A 24,666-nucleotide genomic window follows, 5' to 3' on the forward strand; every position below is an offset into this window, starting at 1 on the left:
CACTCCGAATTCTTGCTGTTTCTCTTGCACCAATGTTCTTCTATTCAAATCTTCAAACAAGAATTTGCTGAGATCCATAAATAAATTGTGGAAAGAATCATAATTTTAGCCTGGCATGGTGGCACACACCTTTAATTCCAGCACTCGGGAGGCAGACAACTCTTGAGTTCAAGGCCAGCCTGGTCTACAGAGTTCCAGGACAGCCAGGGCTATACAGAAAAACTCTGTCTTTAAAAAAAAATCATAATAATTTTAAGATAATAACCTCAGGCCAGCTGGCATATGCCTTTAATCCCAGCACTCAGGGGGCAGAGGCAGATGGATCTTTGTGAGTTCGAGACCAGCCTGTCCTACAGAGCTAGTGCCAGGACAGGCTCCAAAGCTACACAGAGAAATCCTGTCGTAGGGGGGTAGGGGAGAGATAATACCCTTGGGCTGGAGAGAAGACTCAGTGGTTAAGAGCACTGGCTGCTCCTTCAGAGAACCCAACATCCACAGCCACTCACAAAAGTGATTCTTGCTCCAGGGTTGTCCTCTTCTAACCTTTGTCACCAGACACACATAAGGTGCATAGACATACATGTAGGCACCAGACACACATAAGGTGCATAGACATACATGCAGGCAAAACTCAAAAATAAAATACCAACCTGAAGGAAAATGTCCTCCAAAGAACACATTGAACAGTTCCTCTGGAGAGATGTCAGCTTCAAAATCCCGGTAGTAATGGTAAGATCTGGCTCGAGGTGCAGTGAAAGTCACCTGCTCATCTCCATACTGATCGTAGCGGAGTCTCTTGTCGGGATTGCTCAGGACCGCAAAGGCATTTCCTATTGCTGCAACCAACAAGAAGCAGCACATGAGCACACCCTCGGCTGTGCCTGGGGGTGACCACTGCAGCAGCGGTGGCAAGAAGCCCGGAGCCGGTGCTAGACCGCCTCACAGAATTCCAAAGAGAGGTACTTAGGCCTACAAAGTTCCCCCGAAGGACTCCCCCAGAGATTGCTCATAATCTTGATAAAACAGAAACAACACTAGCACCCAACAACTAGGAACTGCTACTGAAGTGAGCGTTAATCCCTGCTATGTTCTCAAGTCATCCAGCTGTCCTGACATTGGGGCCCTGCCCCTACCCGAGGCTGCCAATAATGTCAGAATGCTGAAGAAATGCCTAACGTTCCTGTTATTCAAAAATAGAATGGGGGGGGGGGGGGTTGGAGAGATGGCTCAGAGGTTAAGAGCACTTGCTGCTTTTGTAGAGAAGCCAGGTTCGGTTCTGAACATCACAATAGGTACTGACAGCTGCTTGTAACTCTAGTTTCTGGGGTTTTGACACCCTGTTCAGGCCTCTGTGGACATCTGTACACATAGACAAATAAGCACACACAAACACATAAACAGAAATTTAAAAGAAAGGTGTCCTGCCAGGCAGTGGTGGTGCACGCCTTTAATCCCAGCACTAAGGTTGCAGAGGCAGGTGGATCTCTGAGTTCAAGGCCAGCCTTTTCTATAGAGAGAGTTCCAGGACAGTCAGGGCTACACAGAGAAACCCTGTCTCAAAACACCACAAAAACAAACAAAGCCCAAAAGGCTCACCAGAGTCTCATTTGAGCACATTCTAGGAAGCAGTCTTCTGAATCTGAGAAATGTACCTGCAAGAGCGGAACGTTGTTCCTGTAATCCCAGCACTCGAGAGGGAGGAGGACCAGGTGCTCAAGGCCACTCTTAGCTGCGTGGCCAGTTTGAGGATAAACTGGGCTCAAGTCTTGGAAAAGCAAACACAGGCAGGTAGAGGCTCTTCTGCCCTCCTTGTACACGCTGTGGCATACATGTGCTTACGCTCACACCACACACAGATTCAGGTGCCTGCTGGTGTCAGCAGTCAGAGGGAGCACTTTGTTAGGATTCTTCTACAAAACTCTAATAATGTTTGCATTAAAACTAGCTAAGCAGAAAAACACTGTCTCAAAAAAAAAAAAAAAGGCAGAGCTTAAACACTGAGCTATCTCTCAGTCCCAAGAATAACTTAGAGTTTTCTGAGGTGCCCATAAGGCGGTTCAGTGAGAGCCGGGCGGTGGTGGCGCACACCTTTAATCCCAGCACTAGGGAGGCAGAGGCAGGCGGATCTCTGTGAGTTCGAGACCAGCCTGGTCTACAAGAGCTAGTTCCAGGACAGGCTCTAAAGCTGCAGAGAAACCCTGTCTCGAAAAACAAACAAACAAACAAACAAACAAACAAACAAAAAAAAGACGGTTCAGTGAGAAAAGGCTCTTGTCATACCGTCTGATGACCTGAGCGCAGTCCTCGGAAGTCACATGGTCTGCATGGAACCACATGGAATGAACCAACTTCTGCAAGTTGTTCTCTGGCCTTCAGACATCCACATACCCACAGCCACACAAATAAAAAGACTTTCAAGTTTTTTCAAGTCTTTTTTTCTTCTTTTTCAAAATATCAAACATACAGAAAGGTTTACAAGGTTCTGTTTTGTTTTGGTTTAGTACAATAAAGACATAGAAGCTGGGCCTGGTAGAACGACAGGAAGGAAACAGAGCAGAACATGTCTAGAGGAAGGCACCGCTCTTCTTCCTGGACGAGGATGAGGCTCTGGGAGTCACCGACTCATACAGTGGTTGGTTTTCTCAAAGGAAGAAGGCATAGGTCCACTAGCCTTGGAATTTGCAGTTGTCTCAATTGGTGGGCAGTGCAATTCACTTTTTCCCAAGGAGCAAGAACAGCAGTCGCCCTTGGAGTCCAGTTCCGCCTCGCTTCACGGCACACAAACTCCTCGTCCTTCAGGTCTCCGCCACCTGTTGGCTGCTTCTTTCTCTCCCATCACTCCACCACCTACTCACTCACTTTCCACAGTGCTCAGCTGCGTGCTGGGCTGCAGTGCTGTCTCTGTACTTCCTGGACTGTCTGCCCTCTGCACACACCAGGGGCAGCATGGTGGGCATCTCGATTGATTAATTCTTAGTATTTTATTACATTGTAACTCTCCATCAAGGGCTAGAGATTTAGGTCAGGGCTATCGCCATTGGCTTCAATCCCTAGCATAGCAAGCAACACAAGCAGGAGCCTGGTATTGAGCTATCTATATATAAACATTTTTTATTTATTTATTTATTTATTTATTTATTTTGGTTTTTCGAGACAGGGTTTCTCTGTAGCTTTGGAGCCTGTCCTGGAACTAGCTCTTGTAGACCAGGCTGGCCTCGAACTCACAGAGATCCGCCTGCCTCTGCCTCCCGAGTGCTGGGATTAAAGGCGTGCGCCACCGCCGCCCGGCCTTATATAAACATTTTTATACTGATTTTCTTGGGGATTTTAGATCAGTATTCTGTCTGTCTGTCCATCTGTTTGTTTGTTTTTCGAGACAGGGTGTCTCTGTGTAACATCTCTAGTTGTGCTGGAACTCACTCCGTAGACCAGGCTGGCCTTGAACTCACAGAGATCTGCCTGCCTCTGCCTCTGCCTCTGCTGGGATTAAAGGCATGCGCCACCACTGCCTCAGTATATGGTGTTTTCTTACAAGCATGCCAATAACATGTAACATGAACAAGGAGTTTCCTGGTCACAGAAGTTTGAAGTGCTGCCTGGAAGCCATGTGAAAGCAGTTCCCAACCTCTAAGTGTCACAGGAACATGCCAACTTGATTCATTCACTCATTATCTAGAAGGTGGTTTTTAAGATTTATGTGTATGTATAAGTGAGCAGCTGCAAAGGCCAGAAGAGGACACTGGGCATCTGCGATGCTGAGCGTCTTCCAGGAGCTGCTTGACAGAAGCTCCAGCGCCTGGTTGACATGGACTGACCCTTCACGGCCTGGTTGAGTGATGGAGGAGAGTTATCTGTCTATGTTTCTTTCATTGGTTAATTAATAAAGAAAACTGCCTTGGCCCTTTAAGAACAGAAAATTAGGTAGGTGGAGTAGACAGAACAGAATTGTGGGAACAAGGAAGTAGAGTGGGGGAGACGCTTCAGGCAGTCGCCATAGTGAGTCTCCATGCTGCTCCTCTCCGAGATGGACGCAGGTTAAGATCTCTCCTGGTAAGCCACACCTCATGGTGCTACCCAGATTACTAAATATGGGTTAAAGAAAGATGTGAGAATTAGCCAATAAGAGGCTACAGATAATGGGCCAGGCAGTCTTTAAAAGAATACAGTTTCCGTGTAATTATTTCGGGTGTAAAGCTAGCCGGCAGCCGGGTGGCGGGACACAGCTGCCGCTTCACACTACAGATTGGCGCTCCAACGTGGTGACTAAATCCACGTAAAAACCTGAAAAAGCTTTAAATAAAGGAGAGAGAGAGTTTAACACAGCTTTTTGCTGTTTGCCTGGACGTGCCGTAGAGAGCTTTCCTGTTTCGGCAATAGCGGCAGAGAAAAAGCTGAGTCATTTTAAAACGCAGCTTCCTGGTGCTGTGCTGCCAAGTGCGAACTCTGGCTTTAAAGCATTTCAGTGGCTTTTATGGACTGGATGTTTGTGTGCCTACTTGGGATCGGAAAGAAAGTGCTCTGAGACCATGCCGATGGCTCCCTGCTCCCTGCCTGAACCTGGGCAGATGGCGGAATCAGGCTTAGGCGAGCAGGAGAACATGGCGGATTTCTGCCGCCATAGAGAGATGTTTCCAGTCTGCGCAGTGCTCTGCGCATCTGATTTGGCTGTAACTTGGATGAAAAGAGTTTCTGTGCTGCATGCTCAGTCTCGGAATTAAACTGCTGAGTGCGGCTCCAATGTGGACTGCTGTGTGCCTGTAACTGTGTGCGGCTCAGGGGCACCAAATGACTGAGGCAGGAGCGGCTTTGGCTCTGCTCCGCCATGCTGAACTGTGCTGATCTCAGGCAGGATCTATCGTAATTACCACAATAACTGCGCAGTTAAGGTTTAGACTTGGTTGTAAACAGGCAGTACCGTATTACCTATAAGTGGCGCAACTTAAGTTTTTAAGAAGTGCTTAACCTTTTAAGAAATGCTCCTGGATAGTAAAAAATTACAGATTCACAATAGAAAAGATTCAGACATAGAAGGCCTTTAAATGGCTCACGTAGGCTTAAAAGAGAGAAAAAGAAAATATAGAGAATAAAGTTAATGCCTTAAAAAAAAGGTTAAAGTCTTTAAAGAGACAGAGTACAGATAGTTATAGATTAAAAGAAGTAAAGTGATAGAGTAAAAATAAGCCACGTAAAAATGGAAAATTCACAGAGAGTCTGGATTATGTATTTTGTTGTGTTTTCTTTGATTTTTTTGACTGTAAAGGAGCTAAATACAGAGAGACATTTCATTATATGGGCTGCCAGTCTAGACCAGAATGGACATTTTAATGGTATGACTTCAGGATTTGGATCTAAGAACATGATGCTTTGGAAAAGAGTTTCTTCTTTTGTTTTCACAGAGGACGAGACTCTGTGGATTGCTTCTATCCCAATATGGTATGATAGACCACGCCCTCCTGAAAGGTTGCTGTGAACATCTTCAAAAAATTATTTCACTCAACTGCCAACTGAGAGGAACCTAGCACACAGGTTACACCATGAAAGACCTAAATAACAGCGCCCCCATTCAGCAGGAAGCAGTTTGGAGAGAAAAAACTGCGCCCATTTTCCCAAATATTGCTTATAAATGTTCTTTTACATTTAAAGGGGGAGATGATATAGATATGAATTTGCATTGGTATAGATTTTAAGGTCAATTTTGTTATATGTATATGTATTTCTGATCTTGATTAAGCTATTGTGATTGTAGTTCATTTTAAAAACTGTAATGTATAATTAGGAAATATAGGTTGTTAATGGATAATCATTGATAATAGTTAAGCTTGTAGTCAAGTTATTAGATTTTCTAGATATGTAGAGATATATTTCAGTTAGATAAACATTCTTCATATCTTTCAAAGACTGCAGAATATGGCATTTAATGTTTTAATAACTTAGGGTTTTTCATGACAATGAGACACGTCTGCTCCTGGCAGCACCAATCTACTTCAAGAGGAAGATGGGCATCGAAGAGGCTACTTATGGAGTTTGTTAGCCATTTGGGCAAGAAACTGCTCTTGCCTGGACTGTTGCATAAACTGGACACAAGGAACCCACAGAAAGAGGACTGCTAAACTTGCCTAAAGGTGAGATGGTCTCTCAGGGTTCCTGATTCGTGAAAGAGTCTGCGAGACGTTCTGCAGGACACAGCAGAAAGTGACTGAACTGTCTTTGGAATTTTTCTGCTTCATGGAAATGTCTGCTGGATACTGTGGGCCTGAAGCCCGAAGATGGATGCCCCAACGGTACAGAGGAACTTTGGGTGACTGTCCAGGCAGCGAGTTGTCTCTGTCATTTCTAGAGTTTTATAAGTTACTTATTTCTTGTTTAGTTAGGTAGCATTATATCCTTCTGGAGTCTTTGATGGAGTTGAAGAATAAATAGATAGTTATAGCTTTCCTTAGTTATGATAAAAGATAAAATAGATTTAAATATTGTAACTGTAATACTTGCTTGATAACTGTTTTGTTATATGTAATTTTGCTATGTTAAAGTTGAAGCCTTTCTTTTTTGTTTAAACAGAAAAAGGGGAAATGATGGAGGAGAGTTATCTGTCTATGTTTCTTTCATTGGTTAATTAATAAAGAAAACTGCCTTGGCCCTTTAAGAACAGAAAATTAGGTAGGTGGAGTAGACAGAACAGAATTGTGGGAACAAGGAAGTAGAGTGGGGGAGACGCTTCAGGCAGTCGCCATAGTGAGTCTCCATGCTGCTCCTCTCCGAGATGGACGCAGGTTAAGATCTCTCCTGGTAAGCCACACCTCATGGTGCTACCCAGATTACTAAATATGGGTTAAAGAAAGATGTGAGAATTAGCCAATAAGAGGCTACAGATAATGGGCCAGGCAGTCTTTAAAAGAATACAGTTTCCGTGTAATTATTTTGGGTAAAGCTAGCCGGTTGCTGGGAACTGGGCGGCGGGAACACGGCCCCGCCGCTTCACACTACAGTTGAGTTTCCTGCACAGCTCTTACCTGTGTCTTTGATATGTTTAGTGTCTGAATTCATTGCTGTGAAGAGCCCCTCACTTGAGGCTAGAACTGGGATAATGTAACAATTCTTATAAAAGCTGATGTTAATAAGAATAAAATTTATAATGGTTCCCTAGGAGAATTAGTTAGGCAAGATATTGAGTCTTCTACAGAATCTACTACTTAGATGGTATTAGTAAGTATGAGACAGGATTTGGAAAATAAATCATTAAAGAAGAAAAACTCAGGGAAATTTTAGAAGCTAACAAACTATAACTGAATCATTGGGTGTTCATGTTCTGTCTCAGAAACACGAAACTAGCATGGACAGGAAAAGATTTTTTTTTTCTTCTTTTTTTTTTTTTTTTTTTTGGTTTTTCGAGACAGGGTTTCCCTGTAGTTTCTGGAGCCTGTCCTGGAACTAGCTCTTGTAGACCAGGCTGGCCTCGAACTCAGAGATCCTCCTGCCTCTGCCTCCCGAGTGCTGGGATTAAAGGCGTGCGCCACCACCGCCCGGCAGGAAAAGATTTTGATTATGATATTAATGACAGGCCTTGGTGCCCTTCTGCAGGTAAAACAAGCAGTTTTAGGAACCTTGATGTTCTTCTACTCACTGCAGAATTGTGATAAAGATAAAGACCATGCTGAAAACAAGGGTTGATGACAGAGACACAAAGAGAAACATCTGGCTCGGTGAGCTGCCTGGCTTCCTGAGCAGACTCAGATCAGGACTTCTCTCACTATGGGGGAATAAAGAGAAGAGTATGGTCCTTCAGAGGTCAAGGGAAAGGACGGCAGTCTTACATTAGATATAAAAGAAAGAATTTAAACAAGGGACCAAGGAATTAGATTTCAGTAGAAAGATCAGCTATTCATCACAGTAGATTAATAGAAGAATACAGGAGAAGCTTGATATAACAGGTAGGAGGAAATAAGTTCTCATCTATGAACTTAGTCAAACAAACAGAGACATCCTTGTCTAATTTCTGTAACCACAGACTTTTACAACACCAATTTAAAAAAAAAAGAAATTGAGTTAAAAGAATTGATTTTATCATAATGTTAGTTTTTAGTTCTCATTAAATTCGCTGTTCTGTTTTTTTACTTTGATATGTTTATGCAGTCAAGGAAGACGTTAGAAAAAGTATGTAGCATGAAAAGGACTTTGTAATCAATGTTAAAGTCTATGGGGAAATGATTTTGAGTCTAAATAAAGTCTATGATGACTGGGCAGTGGTGGTGCACCCCTTTAATCCCAGCACTTGGGAGGCAGAGGCAGGAGGATCTCTGTGAGTTCGAGGCCAGCCTGCTCTATAGAGTGCGTTCCAGGACAGGCTCGCTACACAGAGAAACCCTGTTTTTTGGAAAAACCACAAATAAATAAATAAAATAAAGCCTGTGAGAGGTGCAGGTATCAGAGTAGGTCAGGCCATCCAGAGATGTGCTTCCTCTCTGTCCATCTTCCGTGAAACAAACTAAGGGTCCTGTGTCTGACTTCTCTGCTGCCGCTCTTGCATCCACCCACTGAGAAGTTTGAAAAAGAAGTTGGAAAAGATGTAAGATGTTGGTACACTAAGCATGGCCCTAAAGAGGTGCCTATTCAAGCATTTCTTTGTGGACCCTTATTAAACAAGCCCTGTCTGCAGAAGAAGGGACAGATCTCCCCAACAATGTTTCTGAAAGAACTTCTCTTGTTAACATAATATCTCCTTCTAAGCCTCCTGTACTAAAACATGGAGATTTAATTGATCTGTTAAATAATGACTCAGAAGAATCTGATCCTGAGGATGCTCCTTAGGAGCCCTCAGATCCTCAGGATGCCCACGGTTTAGAAGCTGCGAGATCATGATAAAGATCGGCCTCCCCCTTACGATAAGTCATCTGCTCCTCCTCTTAGAAAAAGAAGAGACTAAACATCAAAGCTCAGGACTCGAGCTTCCTGGCACTGCCCGGGAAGCAGCCTTATCTGGAGATCCTCTTTTAAGATGCTCCCCTCCTATTTATGGGGACGAAGAGGATGAACATAACGAACCTTCCTGAGAACCACTGCCTTACGAGCTTGTTAAAGAACTACAGGACGCAGTTGCCAGTTATGGGGCCACGTCACCTGATGTTATTGCACTTTTGAAGAACTTTGGTACTTACTGGATGATTCCTAATGATTGGCATAAACTGGCTAAAGTGTGCCTACCAGGAGGACATTTCTTATTATGAAAGGTGGAATATGAGGAAGAAGCAAAAAAGGAAGTTGGCATCAGAAAGAGAAGAGGATATAGATCTTTCTATGCTGTTGGGAGCAGGCCAATGGATTGATCCTAGGTAACAGCTAAAAATACTTAGAAAGGTTTGATTTAATTTCTGATTTGGTTATTGCTGCTTGGAGAAATTTGCCTGCTTCTGATTATTTCTTCCCAGGAGGTGGTTAATATTAAACAAAAAAGGGGAGCCTTATGAGTCATTTCTCTCTCGGCTCACTGATGCTATGACCAAACATACGTCAGGAGCAGGCTTCGGAAGTAATTATCAAACAACTGGCCTATGAGAATGTTAATAATGCCTGCAAAAGACATTGGTAAAAATCTGTCAGAAGACTGGGAACTATTTCAGATTATCTGAAGGCTTGTGTTGATTTCACCCCCTCTTTTGCTCAGGGCATAGCTATTGCTGCCGCCACCCTCCAAGGTAAAACAACTACTCAGTTCCTCAGAGGTAGCCCCACTTCCCAACCAGGAAATGGGGGGAGGGGCCTTGTTTTTCCATGGTCAGAAAGGACATATAAGCTGACAGTGTCCTAATAAAAATCAAAGAGGACCTGTGAGTTCGAAGCCCACCTGGTCTACAGAGCTAGTTCCAGGACAGGCTCCAAAACTACAGAGAAACCCTGTCTCAAAACAACAACAACAACAACAAAAAGTTAACCACTGAAGAACCTAAGCCTTTATTTGACATCTTTGTCTCCTTGTTCCTTAACTGATGAAGCAAAAAAGGCACTGACAACTGTGGAACAGGCTATTAATAAACAGCCATTACAAAGTATAAAACTTGATGAACCATGGGATCTATTAACATTGCCTACAGCTCATAAGCCTGTGGGTGTTTGACGGCAATGGTCTCTTGGAAGAGATCCATCTACCTGCCACTCTCACAGACAAATGATTTTACATTGCCTAGTCGCCCTTCATTGCAATCCTTTTTTTGTTGTTGTTGTTGTTATTAAAAAAAGGGGTTTTTTTGGTTTTTTTTTTTTTTTTTTTTTTTTTTTTGGTTTTTGGTTTTAAGAGACAGGGTTTCTCTGTAGCTTTGGAGCCTGTCCTGGTAGTAGCTCTATTTAGACCAGGCTGGTCTCGAACTCACAGAGATCCGCCTGCCTCTGCCTCACAAGTGCTGGGATTAAAGGCGTGCGCCACCACCGCCCGTCATTGCAATTCTTAAAAACCCAATGGCTTATTTTTCTCTTGTACTGTTCTACCCCTGCTTCTGCTTAGACACTCCTCCTCATCTTGCTCAGTTTGGCTGAGGCTCTTAGAAACTTCACCTGCATTGCTGCGCGTCCAGGTCTGCTTGTCAGCAGCCAGTACCGACAGGTAACAGCTAAAGTCACTCAGCAATCCTGCTCAAAGTTTGACAGAAACTCAGGCGCTGCCATGCACAGCAGAAAATCTGTTTTTGCTATGGTATCTATGATTGAGGTACTCTCCCTTCCTGGCTGTGATGCAGCTGTATACTGAGCTTATTTGCCTGGTTCTTCTATTTTTCACCTTACAACTTGGGACTTTGCTTCCATTAAAGTTATAACCGATGCTGTGGATCTTTTTTGCTTCATTTTTTGAGACAGGGTTTCTCTGTGTAGCTTTGGTGCCTGGAACTTGCTCCCTAGACCAGGCTAGCCTCGAACTCAAAGATCTGCCTATCTCTGCTTCCTGAGTGCTAGGATTAAAGTCATGTGCCACCAGCACCCAGCTGATGCTGTGGGTCTTATGGGAGGAGAGAGTAATGAATACTTGTTATATCAGGAATGTGATAATATTACATATCAAGGTGTGTGGAAATATTTTGTTTATGCAATAACAAATAAAGCTTGCCTAAAGATCAGAGTACAGAGCTAAACCACTAATTAGCCATAGAAGTCAGGCAGTGGTGGCACACACCTGTAATTTCAGCTCCCAGGAGACAAAGGCAGACAGATCTTTGTGAGTTCAAGGCCACCCTAGGCTACACAAGTTTGAAACTGTCTAAAAGAGAAACAGAGTTCAAAGGTGACCTCAGCATTTGGGATCACATGACTTTAATCCCAGCACTAGGGAGGTGGAGACAAGAGGCTGGAGGAGACAGGAGCTTGGGCCAGTCTTGAGGATTCAGTCTGAGATGCAGTCTGAAGATTCATAGGGACAGGATCACCCCTTTGGTCTGAGCATTGGTGGAGGTAAGAACTCAAGTGGCAGCTCTGTTTCTCTGATCCTTCATCTTTCACCTGACAGCTGACTCCGAGTTTTTATTTTTCTAACTTTTTTTTTTTTTGGTTTTTCGAGACAGGGTTTCTCTGTAGCTTTGGAGCCTGTCCTGGAACTAGCTCTTGTAGACCAGGCTGGTCTCGAACTCACAGAGATCCGCCTGCCTCTGCCTCCCGAGTGCTGGGATTAAAGGCGTGCGCCAGCGCCGCCCAGCCCGAGTTTTTATTATTAAGACCAATTAGAATTTGTGCTACAAAGGTGTTTCTGATTCATTACCCGTTTGTTGTTGTTGTTGTTTGTGTGTGTGTGTGTGTTTTGTTGTTATCTGTTTTGCTTTTGTTTTTGGAGACAGGGTTTCTCTGTGTAACAGTCCTGGCTGTCCTAGAACTTGCTTTGTAGACCAGGCTGGCCTCGAACTCACAGAGATCTGCCTGCCTCTGCCTCCTGAGTTCTGGGATTAAAAGCATATGTCACCACTGTCCAGCGCCCATTTGTTTTTACACTGATTCTGTTTCCCCATTTACTGGTTGGTTTTTGGTTACCCAACATACTTTGGTTGCTGATTTCCCTGGGGGAGTAACTACTACCTCTGATAACAAATATGTATATAATAGAAATCTTTGGACTCTAAATTATGCTTCCTGCCCTCAAGGATAGTAAATATGAGACTACTCTTTTGCCATTGCCTTCTGGAACCTTGCTTGTCCTGACCTTCAACACTGGATAATGATGGACACATATTGTCTCTAGAGAAACTTTTCCTAAATGGTTTTCTTGTGGCTTCACTACTAACTGTACATTATTATCCTTTTAATGCCTCCTTTAGCCTAGCTTTGATTATAAAACATATTTTGAATCTAACAAACAAAAATTTATTTTTGACCCTCAATCCTTATTCCCTCAAACTTTTAGTGCTTGGTACACCCCTGGTTGGTCTACTCCAACTTTTAGTCCTCCTCTCTTTGTAAATGTCCTTTACAAAAGCATTTATTCTGCCTCTTGCTGCTACTCATAAAGCCTGCTGTATCACCCTTTGTACAAACCTGGATTCATCACTAAATCTACCCCTGCTTCTGCTGTAGCTCCCTTTGCTGTCCTTCATCAGGGACTTCAAGGTTCTCTTTTTACTTTTCATGACCAACGTGGTTCTGTTAGGGTTTCATGTTTTGGCTGTATAATTACTGCACTACTGCTTCTTCTTCTTCTTATGATATTTATGTTGTTTATTTATTTATTTTTGTTTTATGTGCATTGGTGTTTTGCCTGCATGTATGTCTGTGTGAGGATGTCAGATCCCCTAGAACTAGAGCTGCAGGCAGTTGTGAGCTGCCATCCATGTGGTGCTGGGAATTAAATCCCAGGTCCTCTGGGAGAACAGCCAGTGCTCTTAACCTCTGAGCCATCTCACCAGGAATTTTTTATTTTATTTTTTTTTTTTTGAGATAGGGTTTCTCTGTGTACAGTCCTAGCTGTCCTGGAACTTGCTCCATAGACCAGGCTGGCCTCACACTCTTAGAGATCCACCTGCCTCTACCTCCCAAGTGCTGAAATTATAGGCATGTGTCACCACCCCCCAGCTTAGAAACCGAGTTTTCTTTTTCTTTTTTTTTTTTTTTTTTTTTTTTTTTTTTTTTTTTTTTTTTTTTTTTTTTTTTTTTGGTTTTTTCAGACAGGGTTTCTCTGTAGCTTTGGAGCCTGTCCTGGAACTAGCTCTTGTAGACCAGGCTGGCCTCGAACTCACAGAGATCGCCTGCCTCTGCTAAAAACTGAGTTTTCTATAGAACCTATTACTTAAGTGGTATTAGTAAGTATGAGACATAGGATTTGGAAAAAAAAATCATTAAAGAAGAAAAACTCAGGGAAATTTTAGAAGCTGACCAACTATAACTGAATCATTAGGTTTTCATGTTCTGCCTCAAAAACAAAGAACTAGCAGGAACAGAAGAAGATTCTTGATTACAAAATTAATGTAATTGAATTAAAAGGATTAATTTTATCATGTTAGATTTTAGTTCTCATGAAATTTACTATTTACTCATTTTGTTTCTTTTATTTTGATATACTTATGTAATCAAGGAAGACTTTAGACTAAGTATGTAGCATGACAAGACTGTAATCAATGATTAAAGTCTATGAGGAAATGATTTTGAGTTTAAACAAAGTCTATGAGAGATGCAGATTGTCAGAGTAGACCAGGCCACCCTGAGATACGCTTCCTCTCGTCCATCTCCCATGAAACGACACTATGAAGTGTTCTGTGTCTGGTTTCTCCATCCCCGCCCTTGCACGCACCCACTTCAGATGGTGCCCTCATCTGGAGCTGGACTCCGGCAGATCTCCTAGAGCTGCTGTAAGCAACCTGGGAGGTTCTTGGAACCAGACTGCTGTTCTCTGCAAGAGTAGCAAGTGATATTAACCACTGAATTCCAGCCCCTAGAAAAGACTTAAGGTTTATTTATTATTTTATGTGTATGAGTGTTTTGCCTGTGTGTATGTATATGCACCACATGCTCATTTGATTCCCTCTGAGGTCAAAAGAGGACATTGGATTTCTCAGGACTTGAGTTATAGATGGTGTGAGCCACATTGCAGGTGCTGAGAATAGAGCCCAGGACCTCTTGCAAGAACAAAAAGTGCTCTTAATTGCTGAGCCAACTCTCCACCCTACAAAAGATGTTATTAAAAAAAACAAAACTTTTTTCCTTAAAAAAAGTGTATATAGATAGACAGATAGGGATCAATCTAAGTAGATGAAGGCAGGAAAGAACTGTGTTAATAATCACTATTAAGGATGTATCAAGCTGGGCATGATGGTGCACACCTTTAATCTCAGCACTTGGGAGGCAGAGGCAGGTGGATCTCTGAATTTGAGGGCAAGTTCGAGGACAGTCCAGCTTAGGCAGTAAAGGTAAAAATCAAAAACAGAAATCTGGTGAAGATGTAATTGAACAAAGAGACCATGTTCCAGAAAGAAGCAGAACTTAGAAGCTTCAGCCACGTGGTTTAGGCTTTACAGTTAAGGATAGAAGAAAGGAGTTATGGGATTTGCCTCTGAAACTAAGGAAAGCAACTGAGGCTAGGCATGTGTCAGGGGTGGCCCTGAATGGAGGTCTAGAGGGGCCATTGTGTGAAGCTGTGAAGGTGAAACGTGGATTATGCTAGAAACCCCAAGATGCTGGAGGTGCCAGAGCCTTGGGATACCTGCTGAGGAAAGCTAACAGGATGTGGAACCAGCCCAAGAGAAAGAAGTGTGTTGCAATCAACAAAACTGAAAGGAGTTGGAGATCTGAAGAGGGTTCTGACATCAGACATGGAGATGCAGTTTGAAGTTTGTCCAGCTGGTTTTTGGTCTTGCTTTGGTCCAGTGTTTCCTAGGTATGCTCCCTTCCCTGTGTTTTGGAGTGGTAATGTATATCCTGTGCCATTTTATGTTGGAAGTGTGTGATCTGCTTTTTAATTTTGATTCTACAGGGGAAGAGAGTTAAGAGATTGTATGAATCTCAGAAGAGACTTTAAACTTTAGACTTTTAAATAAGTTTGAGATTGATATAGACTATGGGAACTTTTGAAGTTAGACTGAATGCATTTTTGCATTATGATATGGTTATAAACCTTTGGGGGCCAGTGGAATGTAGCGGTTTGAAAGAAAATGGCCCCCAAAGAAAGTGTCACTATTAGGAGATGTAGCCTTATTGGAGTAGGTGTGGTCTTACTGGAGGAAGTGTGTCACTGTGGAGGCAGCTTTGAAGTCTCATTTGTCCTCAAGATACTGCCCAGTGTCTCAGTCCATTTCCTGTTACAGTTTGATCAAGATGTAGCCAGCAGCATACCTCCTGCACACCTCCAAGCTCCCTGCTATGATGATAATAGACTGAACCTCTAAAACTGTAACCAAGCCACCCCAATTGAATGTTCCCCTTTATAAGAGTTGCCGTGGTCAGCTGGGCAGTGGTGGTACATGCCTTTACATGCAGAAGCTGGCAGATCTCTGTGAGTTTGAGGCCATCCTGGTCTACAGAGCAAGTTCCAGGACAGGCTCCAAAGATAAACAGCAAAAAGCTGTCTGCGCGCGCATATCTCTTCACATCAATAGAAACTCTAAGAGGGTAAGAGGGGCTTGAGCTTGATTCCTGGGACCCATGGAATGGAAAGAGAGAACTGGTTCTCAAAAGTTGTTCTCTGACTTCCATGCATATACCCCTGCTAAGATAAATAAACATAATAAAAGATTTAAAAACAAGCTACTTTGCTGTCACCACTACTACAAGGCAGATAGCATGGGTCCAAAGGCAAACCTTTGAAGGCGTCTGTTGCTCCAGGAGCGCAGTTCTTGTCAGGATGAAACTTCAGGGCGAGCTTCCTGTAAGCTTTCTTTAGTTCTTCATCACTGGCATTGCGAGAAACACCCAGAATTTCATAGTAATTTCTGCACTTCTTGATTCTTAAAAGAAAAAAATTAAAAATGTGTATATCTACAGAGGCTCTATTTGTATAACTAATAGCCAAACAATACATCCCTCCAACCTGTGAACTCCAAAACAAACCCAACAAAATTTAAACTTCAAATCGTCCTACCCAGACCTTTGCACAGCCCGTCTGGGCACAGCCCCTCCGGGCACAGCTCCTCTGGGTCTACTCTTCTGTCCCTCTATAAGTCATATAAGTGGGCATATAGAAGCATGTTAGCCTCTATGCCAAAGTTCAGGCTAAGATCCTGAAAGTTAATCAAAGAACAGCAAAGCTAGAAGAATTAGCTAGCTATCTTATTTTGTTTTCTTAAGACAGCATCTCAAGCAGCCCAGGCTAGCCTCGAGGTCACTATGTAGCTAAGGCTGGTTTTTGTTGGGAGCTGAAGACCCTCAGACTCTGAACTTTCTATGACCCCTTGCCTGCCAGAGTAAACAACTTGTTTTTCTATGCTTGTAGTTGCTCTGAGCACGGAACCCTCGGGAGTTCCTGATAACAAGGAAGTGGTTTCTGGTGGGCTAGCAGTGAAAAATCCTGAGAGCTAGGGTGTGACCATTAGGCAAGAAGAGCACTACATAAGCTGCCTGGGAACATAATAAAATTGGCATTCTTGCTTCAAAAGTGACCTGTGTCTCTGTGTGTTCTTTAATCCCCAGGACCTTGCCCAACCTTGGTTCCAGGCGGTGCAGATATCACAGGTTTTGAGGTCTTAATTCTCCTGCTTACATTCCCCACACATTGAGATTATAGGTGTGTGTTCTCACATCTGCCCTTATGGCTATCTTTCAAAATTGTGTGTGTGGTTTCCCCTTCAGGGGCATGAGAAGGGATTTCATTTTGTTTTGAGACAGGATTTTTTTATGTAGTTCTGGCTGTCTTGGAACTTTCTATGTAGACCAGTCTGTCCCCCAACTCATAAAGATCTAATTGTGTCTGCCTCTCCCAAGTGCTGGGATTAAAAGCATGCACACAATGCTTGGTCTTTTTTTTCTTCAGATAGACTCATGTAGACCAGGCTCAGCTCCAACTCTCCATGTAGTGGAGAATGACTTCTTATGGACATGTATCAAAACCAGAGACTGATATCAAGTGTTTTCCTTCCCACTCTTTGCCTTATTTTTAAAATTACATTTTCTTTCTCTCATCCTTTCATCTCTTTCTGAAACAGGGTCTCACTGTGTAACCCTAGCTGTCTTGAAACTCAGAGATCCACACCTGCCTTGAATTGATTTTCTGTGTCCATGAAACTGGGGTCCAAGTTTATCCTTCTCATATGAATATTCAGTTGTCTAAACATTTGCTGAGGACTATTCTTTCCTCCATCAAAATGTCTGGGTACCTTGTCAACAAATAATGGGGCAGAGCTAGGCTTGGAGGCTCATGCCACCTGGCATTGCTAGTATTTGATAGGCTGAGACAGAAGACTTACTGGGAGTAACTCTGTCTTGGAACCAGTCTGTCTACAGAGTGGAACTTTATATAAACACAACAACAATGAGAATCAAGGGCCCATGAACACGAGGGTTATTCTGGACTCTCAGCCTATCCCGCTGAGGTCCATGTTCATCCTCACCTCTGTCAGATGGTCTTCATCGTTAGTCTTGAAGTACGTTTAAAATTTAAAGCATTACTTATCCAACTTTGTTCTTTTTCAAAAATCATTCTGGGTCCCTTCCATCTCCATGTGATTTTCCTCTTTCCTTCTTTTCTTTAATTTTTTTTCTATTTTCTCCTTTTTTGGACAGAGTTTCCCAGGTTTGCCAGGCAGTGGTAGCACATAACTTTATTCCCAGCACTCAGGAGGCAGAAGCAGGTGAATCTCTGAGTTTGAGGCCAACTTCCTGGTCTACAGAGTGAGTTCCAGGATGACCAGGGCTAAATAGAGAAATCCTGTCTCTTAGGGCATAGTGGTGCATGCCTTTAGTCCCAGCATATAGAAAGACCCTGTCTCAAACAAATAACAACAAGGGAGGGTCTCTCACTATACAGCTTTCGGGCCTGAAACTTGCCATGCAGACCTCAAACTCACATTTCCAGTGCACACATCAGGTGGCTCACAGCTACCTATAACTCCATCTCCAGGGGATCTGATGCCCTCTTCAGGTCTCTGCGTGTATCTGCGCTCATGTACACACACCCACACACAGAGGCATAAAAATAAAATTAATAATAAAAAAAGGGTAGTGTTGTCCTCTCTTTTCAGTCCTGATTTTGTGTATGTCTGTGTGCTGAGGAGCAGACAACTCTCTACGTAACTCTGGCTACCCTGGAAATTGTCTATTCCTCCTGCTCCAGAGTGCTGGGATTACAGGTTTGTACAACCAGGCATGCCTCATTTCTGATTTTAGTCATTTGAGTGAGTATTGTTTTTTTTTCCCCGGACAGTATAGTTAAAAGTTCATCAGTTTTGTTGACATTTTAAAGATTTAGTTTATGACTATACTAGTTTTTCTCTATTGTTTTCCTATTTTCTATTTCATTTATATCTGTTCTTGTATTTTTCCTTATCCTTCTTATGTAGGGTTTTGCTGTTTTGGTCTTTTTTCTCTTCCCCAAGGGTCTCAAACCCCAGATATTCCCACCTCAACTTAAGCTCTGTGACAACAGCCTTATGTCACCAGGCCTGCCCTCTAGTTTCTTTGTTGTTGTTTTGTGATTCTAGGGATTGGACCCAGGGTCTTGCAGTGCTAGGCACGCACTCCACCAGTGAACTATGTCCCCAGTCCACTTTTCACTTTCTTATTTTGACACCGGGTCTCCCTAGTTGCCCTGGATGGCCTTGAACTCACTTTGTCGTAGACTGGCCATAACCTTGCGAACACTCTGCTCTTCAGTCTCCTAAGTAGTTGGTATCACAAGCCTGGATCACCACACCTGGCTAAAACACATCTTTTTTATTTACTTATTTTAATGTACTGGAGATCAAACCTCGGGCCTCATGCCTACGAGGCAAAGCTCACTCACTACTACTGAGCTACATTCTACATTCCCAGCCCTTGCTTTCTTCTTACTCTGTTTTCCTGGCTTCTCCTAAAGCATATCACACAACTCACAGTATATTCTAATACTCCATTCTTACCCAGTCTTTCATTCGAAGTCAAGAAGCTAGTGTCTTTCAATAATACGTTCACGGGGGCCGGGGAGATGAATCAATGGTTAAAAGCGCTGGCTGCTCTTCCGAAGGACCGGGGTTTGATTCCTACCACCCACATGAAGGCTCAAAACTGTCTACCTGTAACTCCCGTTCTAGTGTCCAAAGTCCTGAGCCTCCAAGGGTGGAGGCACACATGGTGCACAGACATACGTGCAGGGAAAACATCTACGCACATAAAATAATACATAAATATAAGGAAAATGGTGGTGACACAGGTCAGTCGTTGCATAGCCCCTCCTGAGACAGACATTCTTCTAAGCACTTTCTATAAAATCCTTTATTTAGGGGGCTGGAGAGATGGCTCAGTGGTTAAGAGCATTGCTTGCTCTTCCAAAGGTCCTGAGTTCAATTCCCGGCAACCACATGGTGGCTCACAAACATCTGTAATGAGGTCTGGTGCCCTCTTCTGGCCTGCAGTCATACACACACACAGAATATTGTACACATAATAAATAAATAAATATTTTAAAAAAATCCTTTATTTAACCCGACAATAGCAGTTCCCAACCTGCGGGTCTCTACTCCTCTGGGGCTCGAACGGCCCTCTCATGGAGTCACATATCAGATATCCTGCATATCCAGCTATTGACATTATATTCATAACAGTAGCAAAATTACAGCGATGAGGTATCAACAAAATAATTTTGTGATTGGGTTGACCACATGAAGAACTGTATTAAAGGGTCACAGCATCAGGAAGGCTGAGAACCACTGTCCTGCAGGCTTACCTTTGGACCCCAAGTAGCTGCTCCTCGGTGTAAGTGGAGCTCCCCTCTCCCTGCCGGGTCTGATTCCTCTCATTTTCAGGCTTTGTTTCCTTTTGTGCCTTCATGCAGTTACAGCAACCACAGGGATCATGACTGCCAGGTCGTCTGTCTTCTGGGGATTTGTTTCTTCTAATTGCATCAATGTAAGCTGCAAAACAACAGCCGAATTAACCTCCAGTTCAAACCAACTTAGACTTTTGTTTACTTTTTGAGACAAGGTTTCACTATGGCTGGCGTCAAATTCATGAACCTTCTGCCTCCGCTTCTCTTAGGTTGGAATTACAACCATGCACAACTATGCCTGCCTCTGTAATTTTGCTGCTTGCCTCCGCTCTCTGGGAGGCAGCTTGCAGATAAGAACAAAGAAGTGTGGAGAAGGGTGGAGAAGTGTGGTGAAGTGTCTTTAGGTGACTACAGACATCACGGAGACTTCAAAGCTTCCATTCAAAACTCCAACAAACGTCTTGCCTGGGATACTACACAGAGAATACAGGATACACCCAAGGAAGAAACTTAAATGCCAGAAGCACAAAGCCCCAAATTTTCACCACACTGACAGTGCTCATTCAGCAAATGCTCTTAACTGAGATACAGATGAGGGGCTTGTGAGGCAGTTCTACCCAACACCTTGCCTTTAGAGCAGTGTGGAGAGAGGCCCATTTCTTCGTGCTGCATGGCCAGAGGTGACATTGCTCATAAAAGAATAGTTTGCTTGCAAAGGCTCCTACCCATAAAATTTGAAGCATTGACAGACCCTGTCTCAAAACAAATAAAAACCCCAACACAACAAACAAGAAAGAATGGAGTTGTTTAGTTCTCTTAAACTGGCATTTGTCGGGCTGGAGAGATGGCTCAGCAGTTAAGAGTTTAGGCTGCTCTTGCAGAGAGCCTGAGTTTGGTTTCCAGCACCCACATGGCAGCTCAAACCTCTTGTAACTCCAGTTCCAGGTGGATCTGATGCCTCCGGCTTCAAAGGGCGCCTTAATTCCTAGGGACATATTTCTTCCCCCACATACACATAATTAAAAATAAATCTTTTTAAAAAGTGAAACAAACATCTGTAGAACTAATATGAACCGAGACACAGGGCTAGACATATCAGGGACTGTATGTGTCAGACCAATCCCTACCACACAAAGGTTATAGTTTAGTGCAAGAGGATTCAGTAAGTCCTGAAGCCTACAAAATGCACAGGGCAAGCCAGTGAGGGACAGGGCACTCCTGTCTTGTCAGCAGACCGAAAAGGCTTTAAAAACATCTTTCTCTCCTACTTAAGATCCTTGATGCTCTTCCTTTAAGACATCCTTGATATCTTTACATGTAATGTTTGGAGAAAATGAAGCTTCTTTTGACATCTAGGCTGTTTTGGGTACCTTGTCAGTGTGCAGCCCAAATCCCCAACCTTGCTGCGGTAACCCAGGGACTTACTGGCTGTGTTTTGTAAAAGGCTGTTAACCGGTCAAACTCTTTCAGTGGACTGACAGTTCTGTGAGCTCAGGGACCCGCGTCTGTCAAATTCCCCCTGCAGAATCAGCATAACGCAGGACAGATGATAGGTATCGGGATCAAAACTTTCTGCCTGACCGTAGGGTGGAAAAGGACAGACTGCCTACTGGCCCTGATGTGAGGCCTTGAGGAACGAGATCAAACCGGAACTAAAGAGTCGGGTGGCCTAACGTGAAGGAGTTATCCATAAAGGGCAGGTAAGCTACGGAACTCAGCATCCTAAGAGCCCTCGAATCACAGGAGGTCAAGTCTGGCTGGACAGCCGGGGGCTCTGGATGGGGCATGGCCGGGGCGGAGCTGGGGGCTCTGAGGCAACTAGTAGCCGATGACTGAGCTCTGGGCTACAGCCTCAGCCCGGGCCAGCGTTCCCGGCCGCTGCCCTGGGCCGTCCTCCACCGCAACCCGAGCCCTTCCCAGGCTTAGCATCTTTCCACAAGCCTCCATCTGGTCCAGGATCTCGGCCTTAAGATCCGAGGAGCCCGCATCCCTGATCTCTCCAGAATGCTGCCTTCTCCCACCCTCCAGTCCGGAACCTGGTACCTTGGGTCCAGCGTTCCCCGCTGCCCAGAGTGCCCGCCATATCGGTTTTCAGTCAGCAGGTCGTCTGAGCGTCTCAAGTCCCGGAGGCTGAAAAAGAGGGGGCGCGGGGCGCGGGGCACGCTGGTCATTGTAGTTTAGTTCATGTAGGCTGCGGGGCTACGCGACTACAAGTCCCGACGGGGCCCGCGCGAGAAACGCGGAGATGCAGAGGTGTGAAGAGACGGGATCCCCAGAGTGAGGCCAGGACGGTTTAGTTAGCTCGTTTCTGCGTTTCTGGCTCAGACTCAGACTCATCTATAGCTGGGAAGGGTGGCTTCTTTCCTGCCTGATTCTGAGAACATACAAAGGTCCTAGGGGGCAACAACTTCACACACTGTATGCCAACCGGTGACACCCTCAGGAATGTCCCTCTTAAGTATCTACCAGGGCCTATTCTGTGCAAAATCTATGCTAGGCCCTGGGAATAGAAAGATGGTTTGGGGAAGGCTAAGCTCAACTATGGGAGGTTTAACGGCCGCAAAAAAAAGAAAAAAAAAGTGGGATGAATTTAGTATAGTTAGACAGTAGTTTGGATTCCTCCCACCCAAGCTCCTTAGTCATCAGAGGGACCATTGGGGGTGGGGCGTCAAGTTTGGGAGCCACATCAGAGTCCTTGGGTTTACTTAAGCCCGTTCTACTCATGAACCTCTGAGGCTCTTCTCCTCTTTCCCAGTTCTTTCTTTGTCCCGTTCTCTTTTTTGAAGAGCCAGCTCTGAGAGGTTTGTAAAGAGGAAATGAGCGATTATTCTTTCTGTTCCGCACCCTGTTTTCCGGGAAGTCTAGCAAAGACTCAGAGCAATTCTTTCGCATGATTCAGAGGGGAATTTCTGGTCTCCTCACTCCCTTACAATCCACGGATGAAGGTGAGAAGGTGGGGAATCACCAAACCTAATCTAATCACCAAACCAAAAATCAGGTCTACAAAAAGGGCAAAATGATCAGGATTTCAGAAAATTATTTGGAAAAAAAATACCTGGAATTCGCTTAAATCTTATTCAAAAAAACTAGATCAATTATGCTGTCAACCACCTGCTACTTAGGCTGTTGGGAAAATGGGGTTTACATGGGAATGCATAGCCCTGAACCCAGACAGAAGGGTAAGAGCCCCAGAGGACATGTGTCTCTAGTACTTCCCCGCTGTCAGAGTCTGGCATACAGACTTCACGACCACTTGGAACTCCAGGAGAACAAGGACTCTCCGGGGAATAAGAACTGGCTCAGAAGTTAGATACAGAGCCGGGCGGTGGTGGCGCACGCCTTTAATCCCAGCACTCGGGAGGCAGAGGCAGGTGGATCTCTGTGAGTTCAAGGCCAGCCTGGTCTACAAGAGCTAGTTCCAGGACAGGCTCTAAAAAAGCTGCAGAGAAACCCTGTCTCGAAAAACCAAAAAAAAAAAAAAAAAAAAAAAAAAAAAAAAAAAAAAAAAAAAAAAAAAAAAAAAAAAAAAGAAGTTAGATACAGGCTAGAGAGATAGCTCAGAGGTTAAGAGCATTGCCTGCTCTTCCAAAGGTCCCAGTCAACCACGTGGTGGCTCACAACCATCGGTAACAGGGTCTGGTGCCCTCTTCTGGCCTGCGGTCATACACACAGACAGAATATTGTATACATAATAAATAAATTTAAAAAAAAAAAGATTCAGTGTGTGACTGCCTCTGGGATCTTCCATGAGGAGTTGGAGGGGTAAGAGAGGCACAGCAGGGAAAGCTGCATTGCCCTCCTCCAACCAAAGTGTTTCTGATTTATATTTTGTGACCTAAAAAAGCATATATTGAGAGCTCCCAGATTAATGCACCCTGAAATGCTTGTGCCATTTGTAATGTCAGTTACAAACAGAGCCCCTAAAGATAGCATTGTGCCTTGCCCCCGCCCCCATAACTAGCAAGAAGATGACAACTGTCTCCACATTTGAGCATTATCTGATTTAGGAGGAGGAACAGCATTATGGTTAAGAGATTAGCCTAGCATTGCTGATGGATACAAGAAGATAATGCTTATAAAATATTTAACAATTTGTCTGGTATTTAATAAATGCCAGCCGATACTACAGACTAGCATGGAAGAGCAAAAACAATTTCTTTTTCCTTTGTTTTTTGTTTGTTTGATTTTATTTGATTTGGTTTGGTTTAGTTTTTTTCAAGATAGGGTTTGTCTGTAGCTTTGGAACCTGTCCTGGAACTAGCTCTGTAGACAAGGCTGACCTTGAACTCACAGAGATCTGCCTGCCAATGTCATCTGAGTGCTGGGATAAAAGGCATGTGCCATTACTGCCCGGCTACAAAAACCATTTCTTTGTAGTTTGACATTGTAAATTATTAGTGTAGAGTCTGTATTAGGCATGTCATAAGTCTCCAGTATATCTAACTAGGTCTCCTGCCTGTATATCTGGTGATTATTATTACTACAAACAGGAAAAAAAGAATAACACTACCAAAAAGGGATAGGAAGCTGCTATCCCATATGTGCTAGCACCTGGCTCCAGCTACTAAAGCTAATGATTTTCCCACTCCCGATTTCAAAAAAGATCAAAGGACAAACCAGGCATAGAAACACAAATGTTCAGGAATTCAAGGCAATCTGGGATACAGGAAACCTTGTCTTAAATACAAACAACAACAACAAAAAAACAAAACAGGTGTGTTAGAACACATCTGGAGTACCAGCACCCAGGAGGTGAAGTAGGAGGATCTTAGCCTGAAGTCAACCTGAGATATAATGAGACTTTGTCTCAAACAAAA

General features: G+C 43.7%; 1 protein-coding gene across 1 annotated transcript in view; it reads right to left on the bottom strand.

Moving 5' to 3' along the window:
- Dnajc18 (DnaJ heat shock protein family (Hsp40) member C18) overlaps window positions 1-21,998 on the bottom strand; it is a 38,588-nt gene extending 16,590 nt beyond the window's left edge. Inside the window, exons 1-4 of the mRNA XM_038330888.1 lie at window positions 21,893-21,998; window positions 19,808-19,994; window positions 15,754-15,899; window positions 651-836 (exon numbers count right to left, since the gene is read on the bottom strand). Coding sequence (XP_038186816.1) covers window positions 651-836; window positions 15,754-15,899; window positions 19,808-19,994; window positions 21,893-21,932 — 559 coding nt within the window. The 5' untranslated portion in view covers window positions 21,933-21,998. The remainder of the gene's footprint in view (window positions 1-650; window positions 837-15,753; window positions 15,900-19,807; window positions 19,995-21,892) is intronic.
- Between the last annotated feature and the right edge of the window lie 2,668 nt (window positions 21,999-24,666).

The sequence above is a fragment of the Arvicola amphibius genome, chromosome 5 (assembly GCF_903992535.2).
Source record: "Arvicola amphibius chromosome 5, mArvAmp1.2, whole genome shotgun sequence".
Taxonomy (NCBI): Eukaryota; Metazoa; Chordata; class Mammalia; order Rodentia; family Cricetidae; genus Arvicola; species Arvicola amphibius.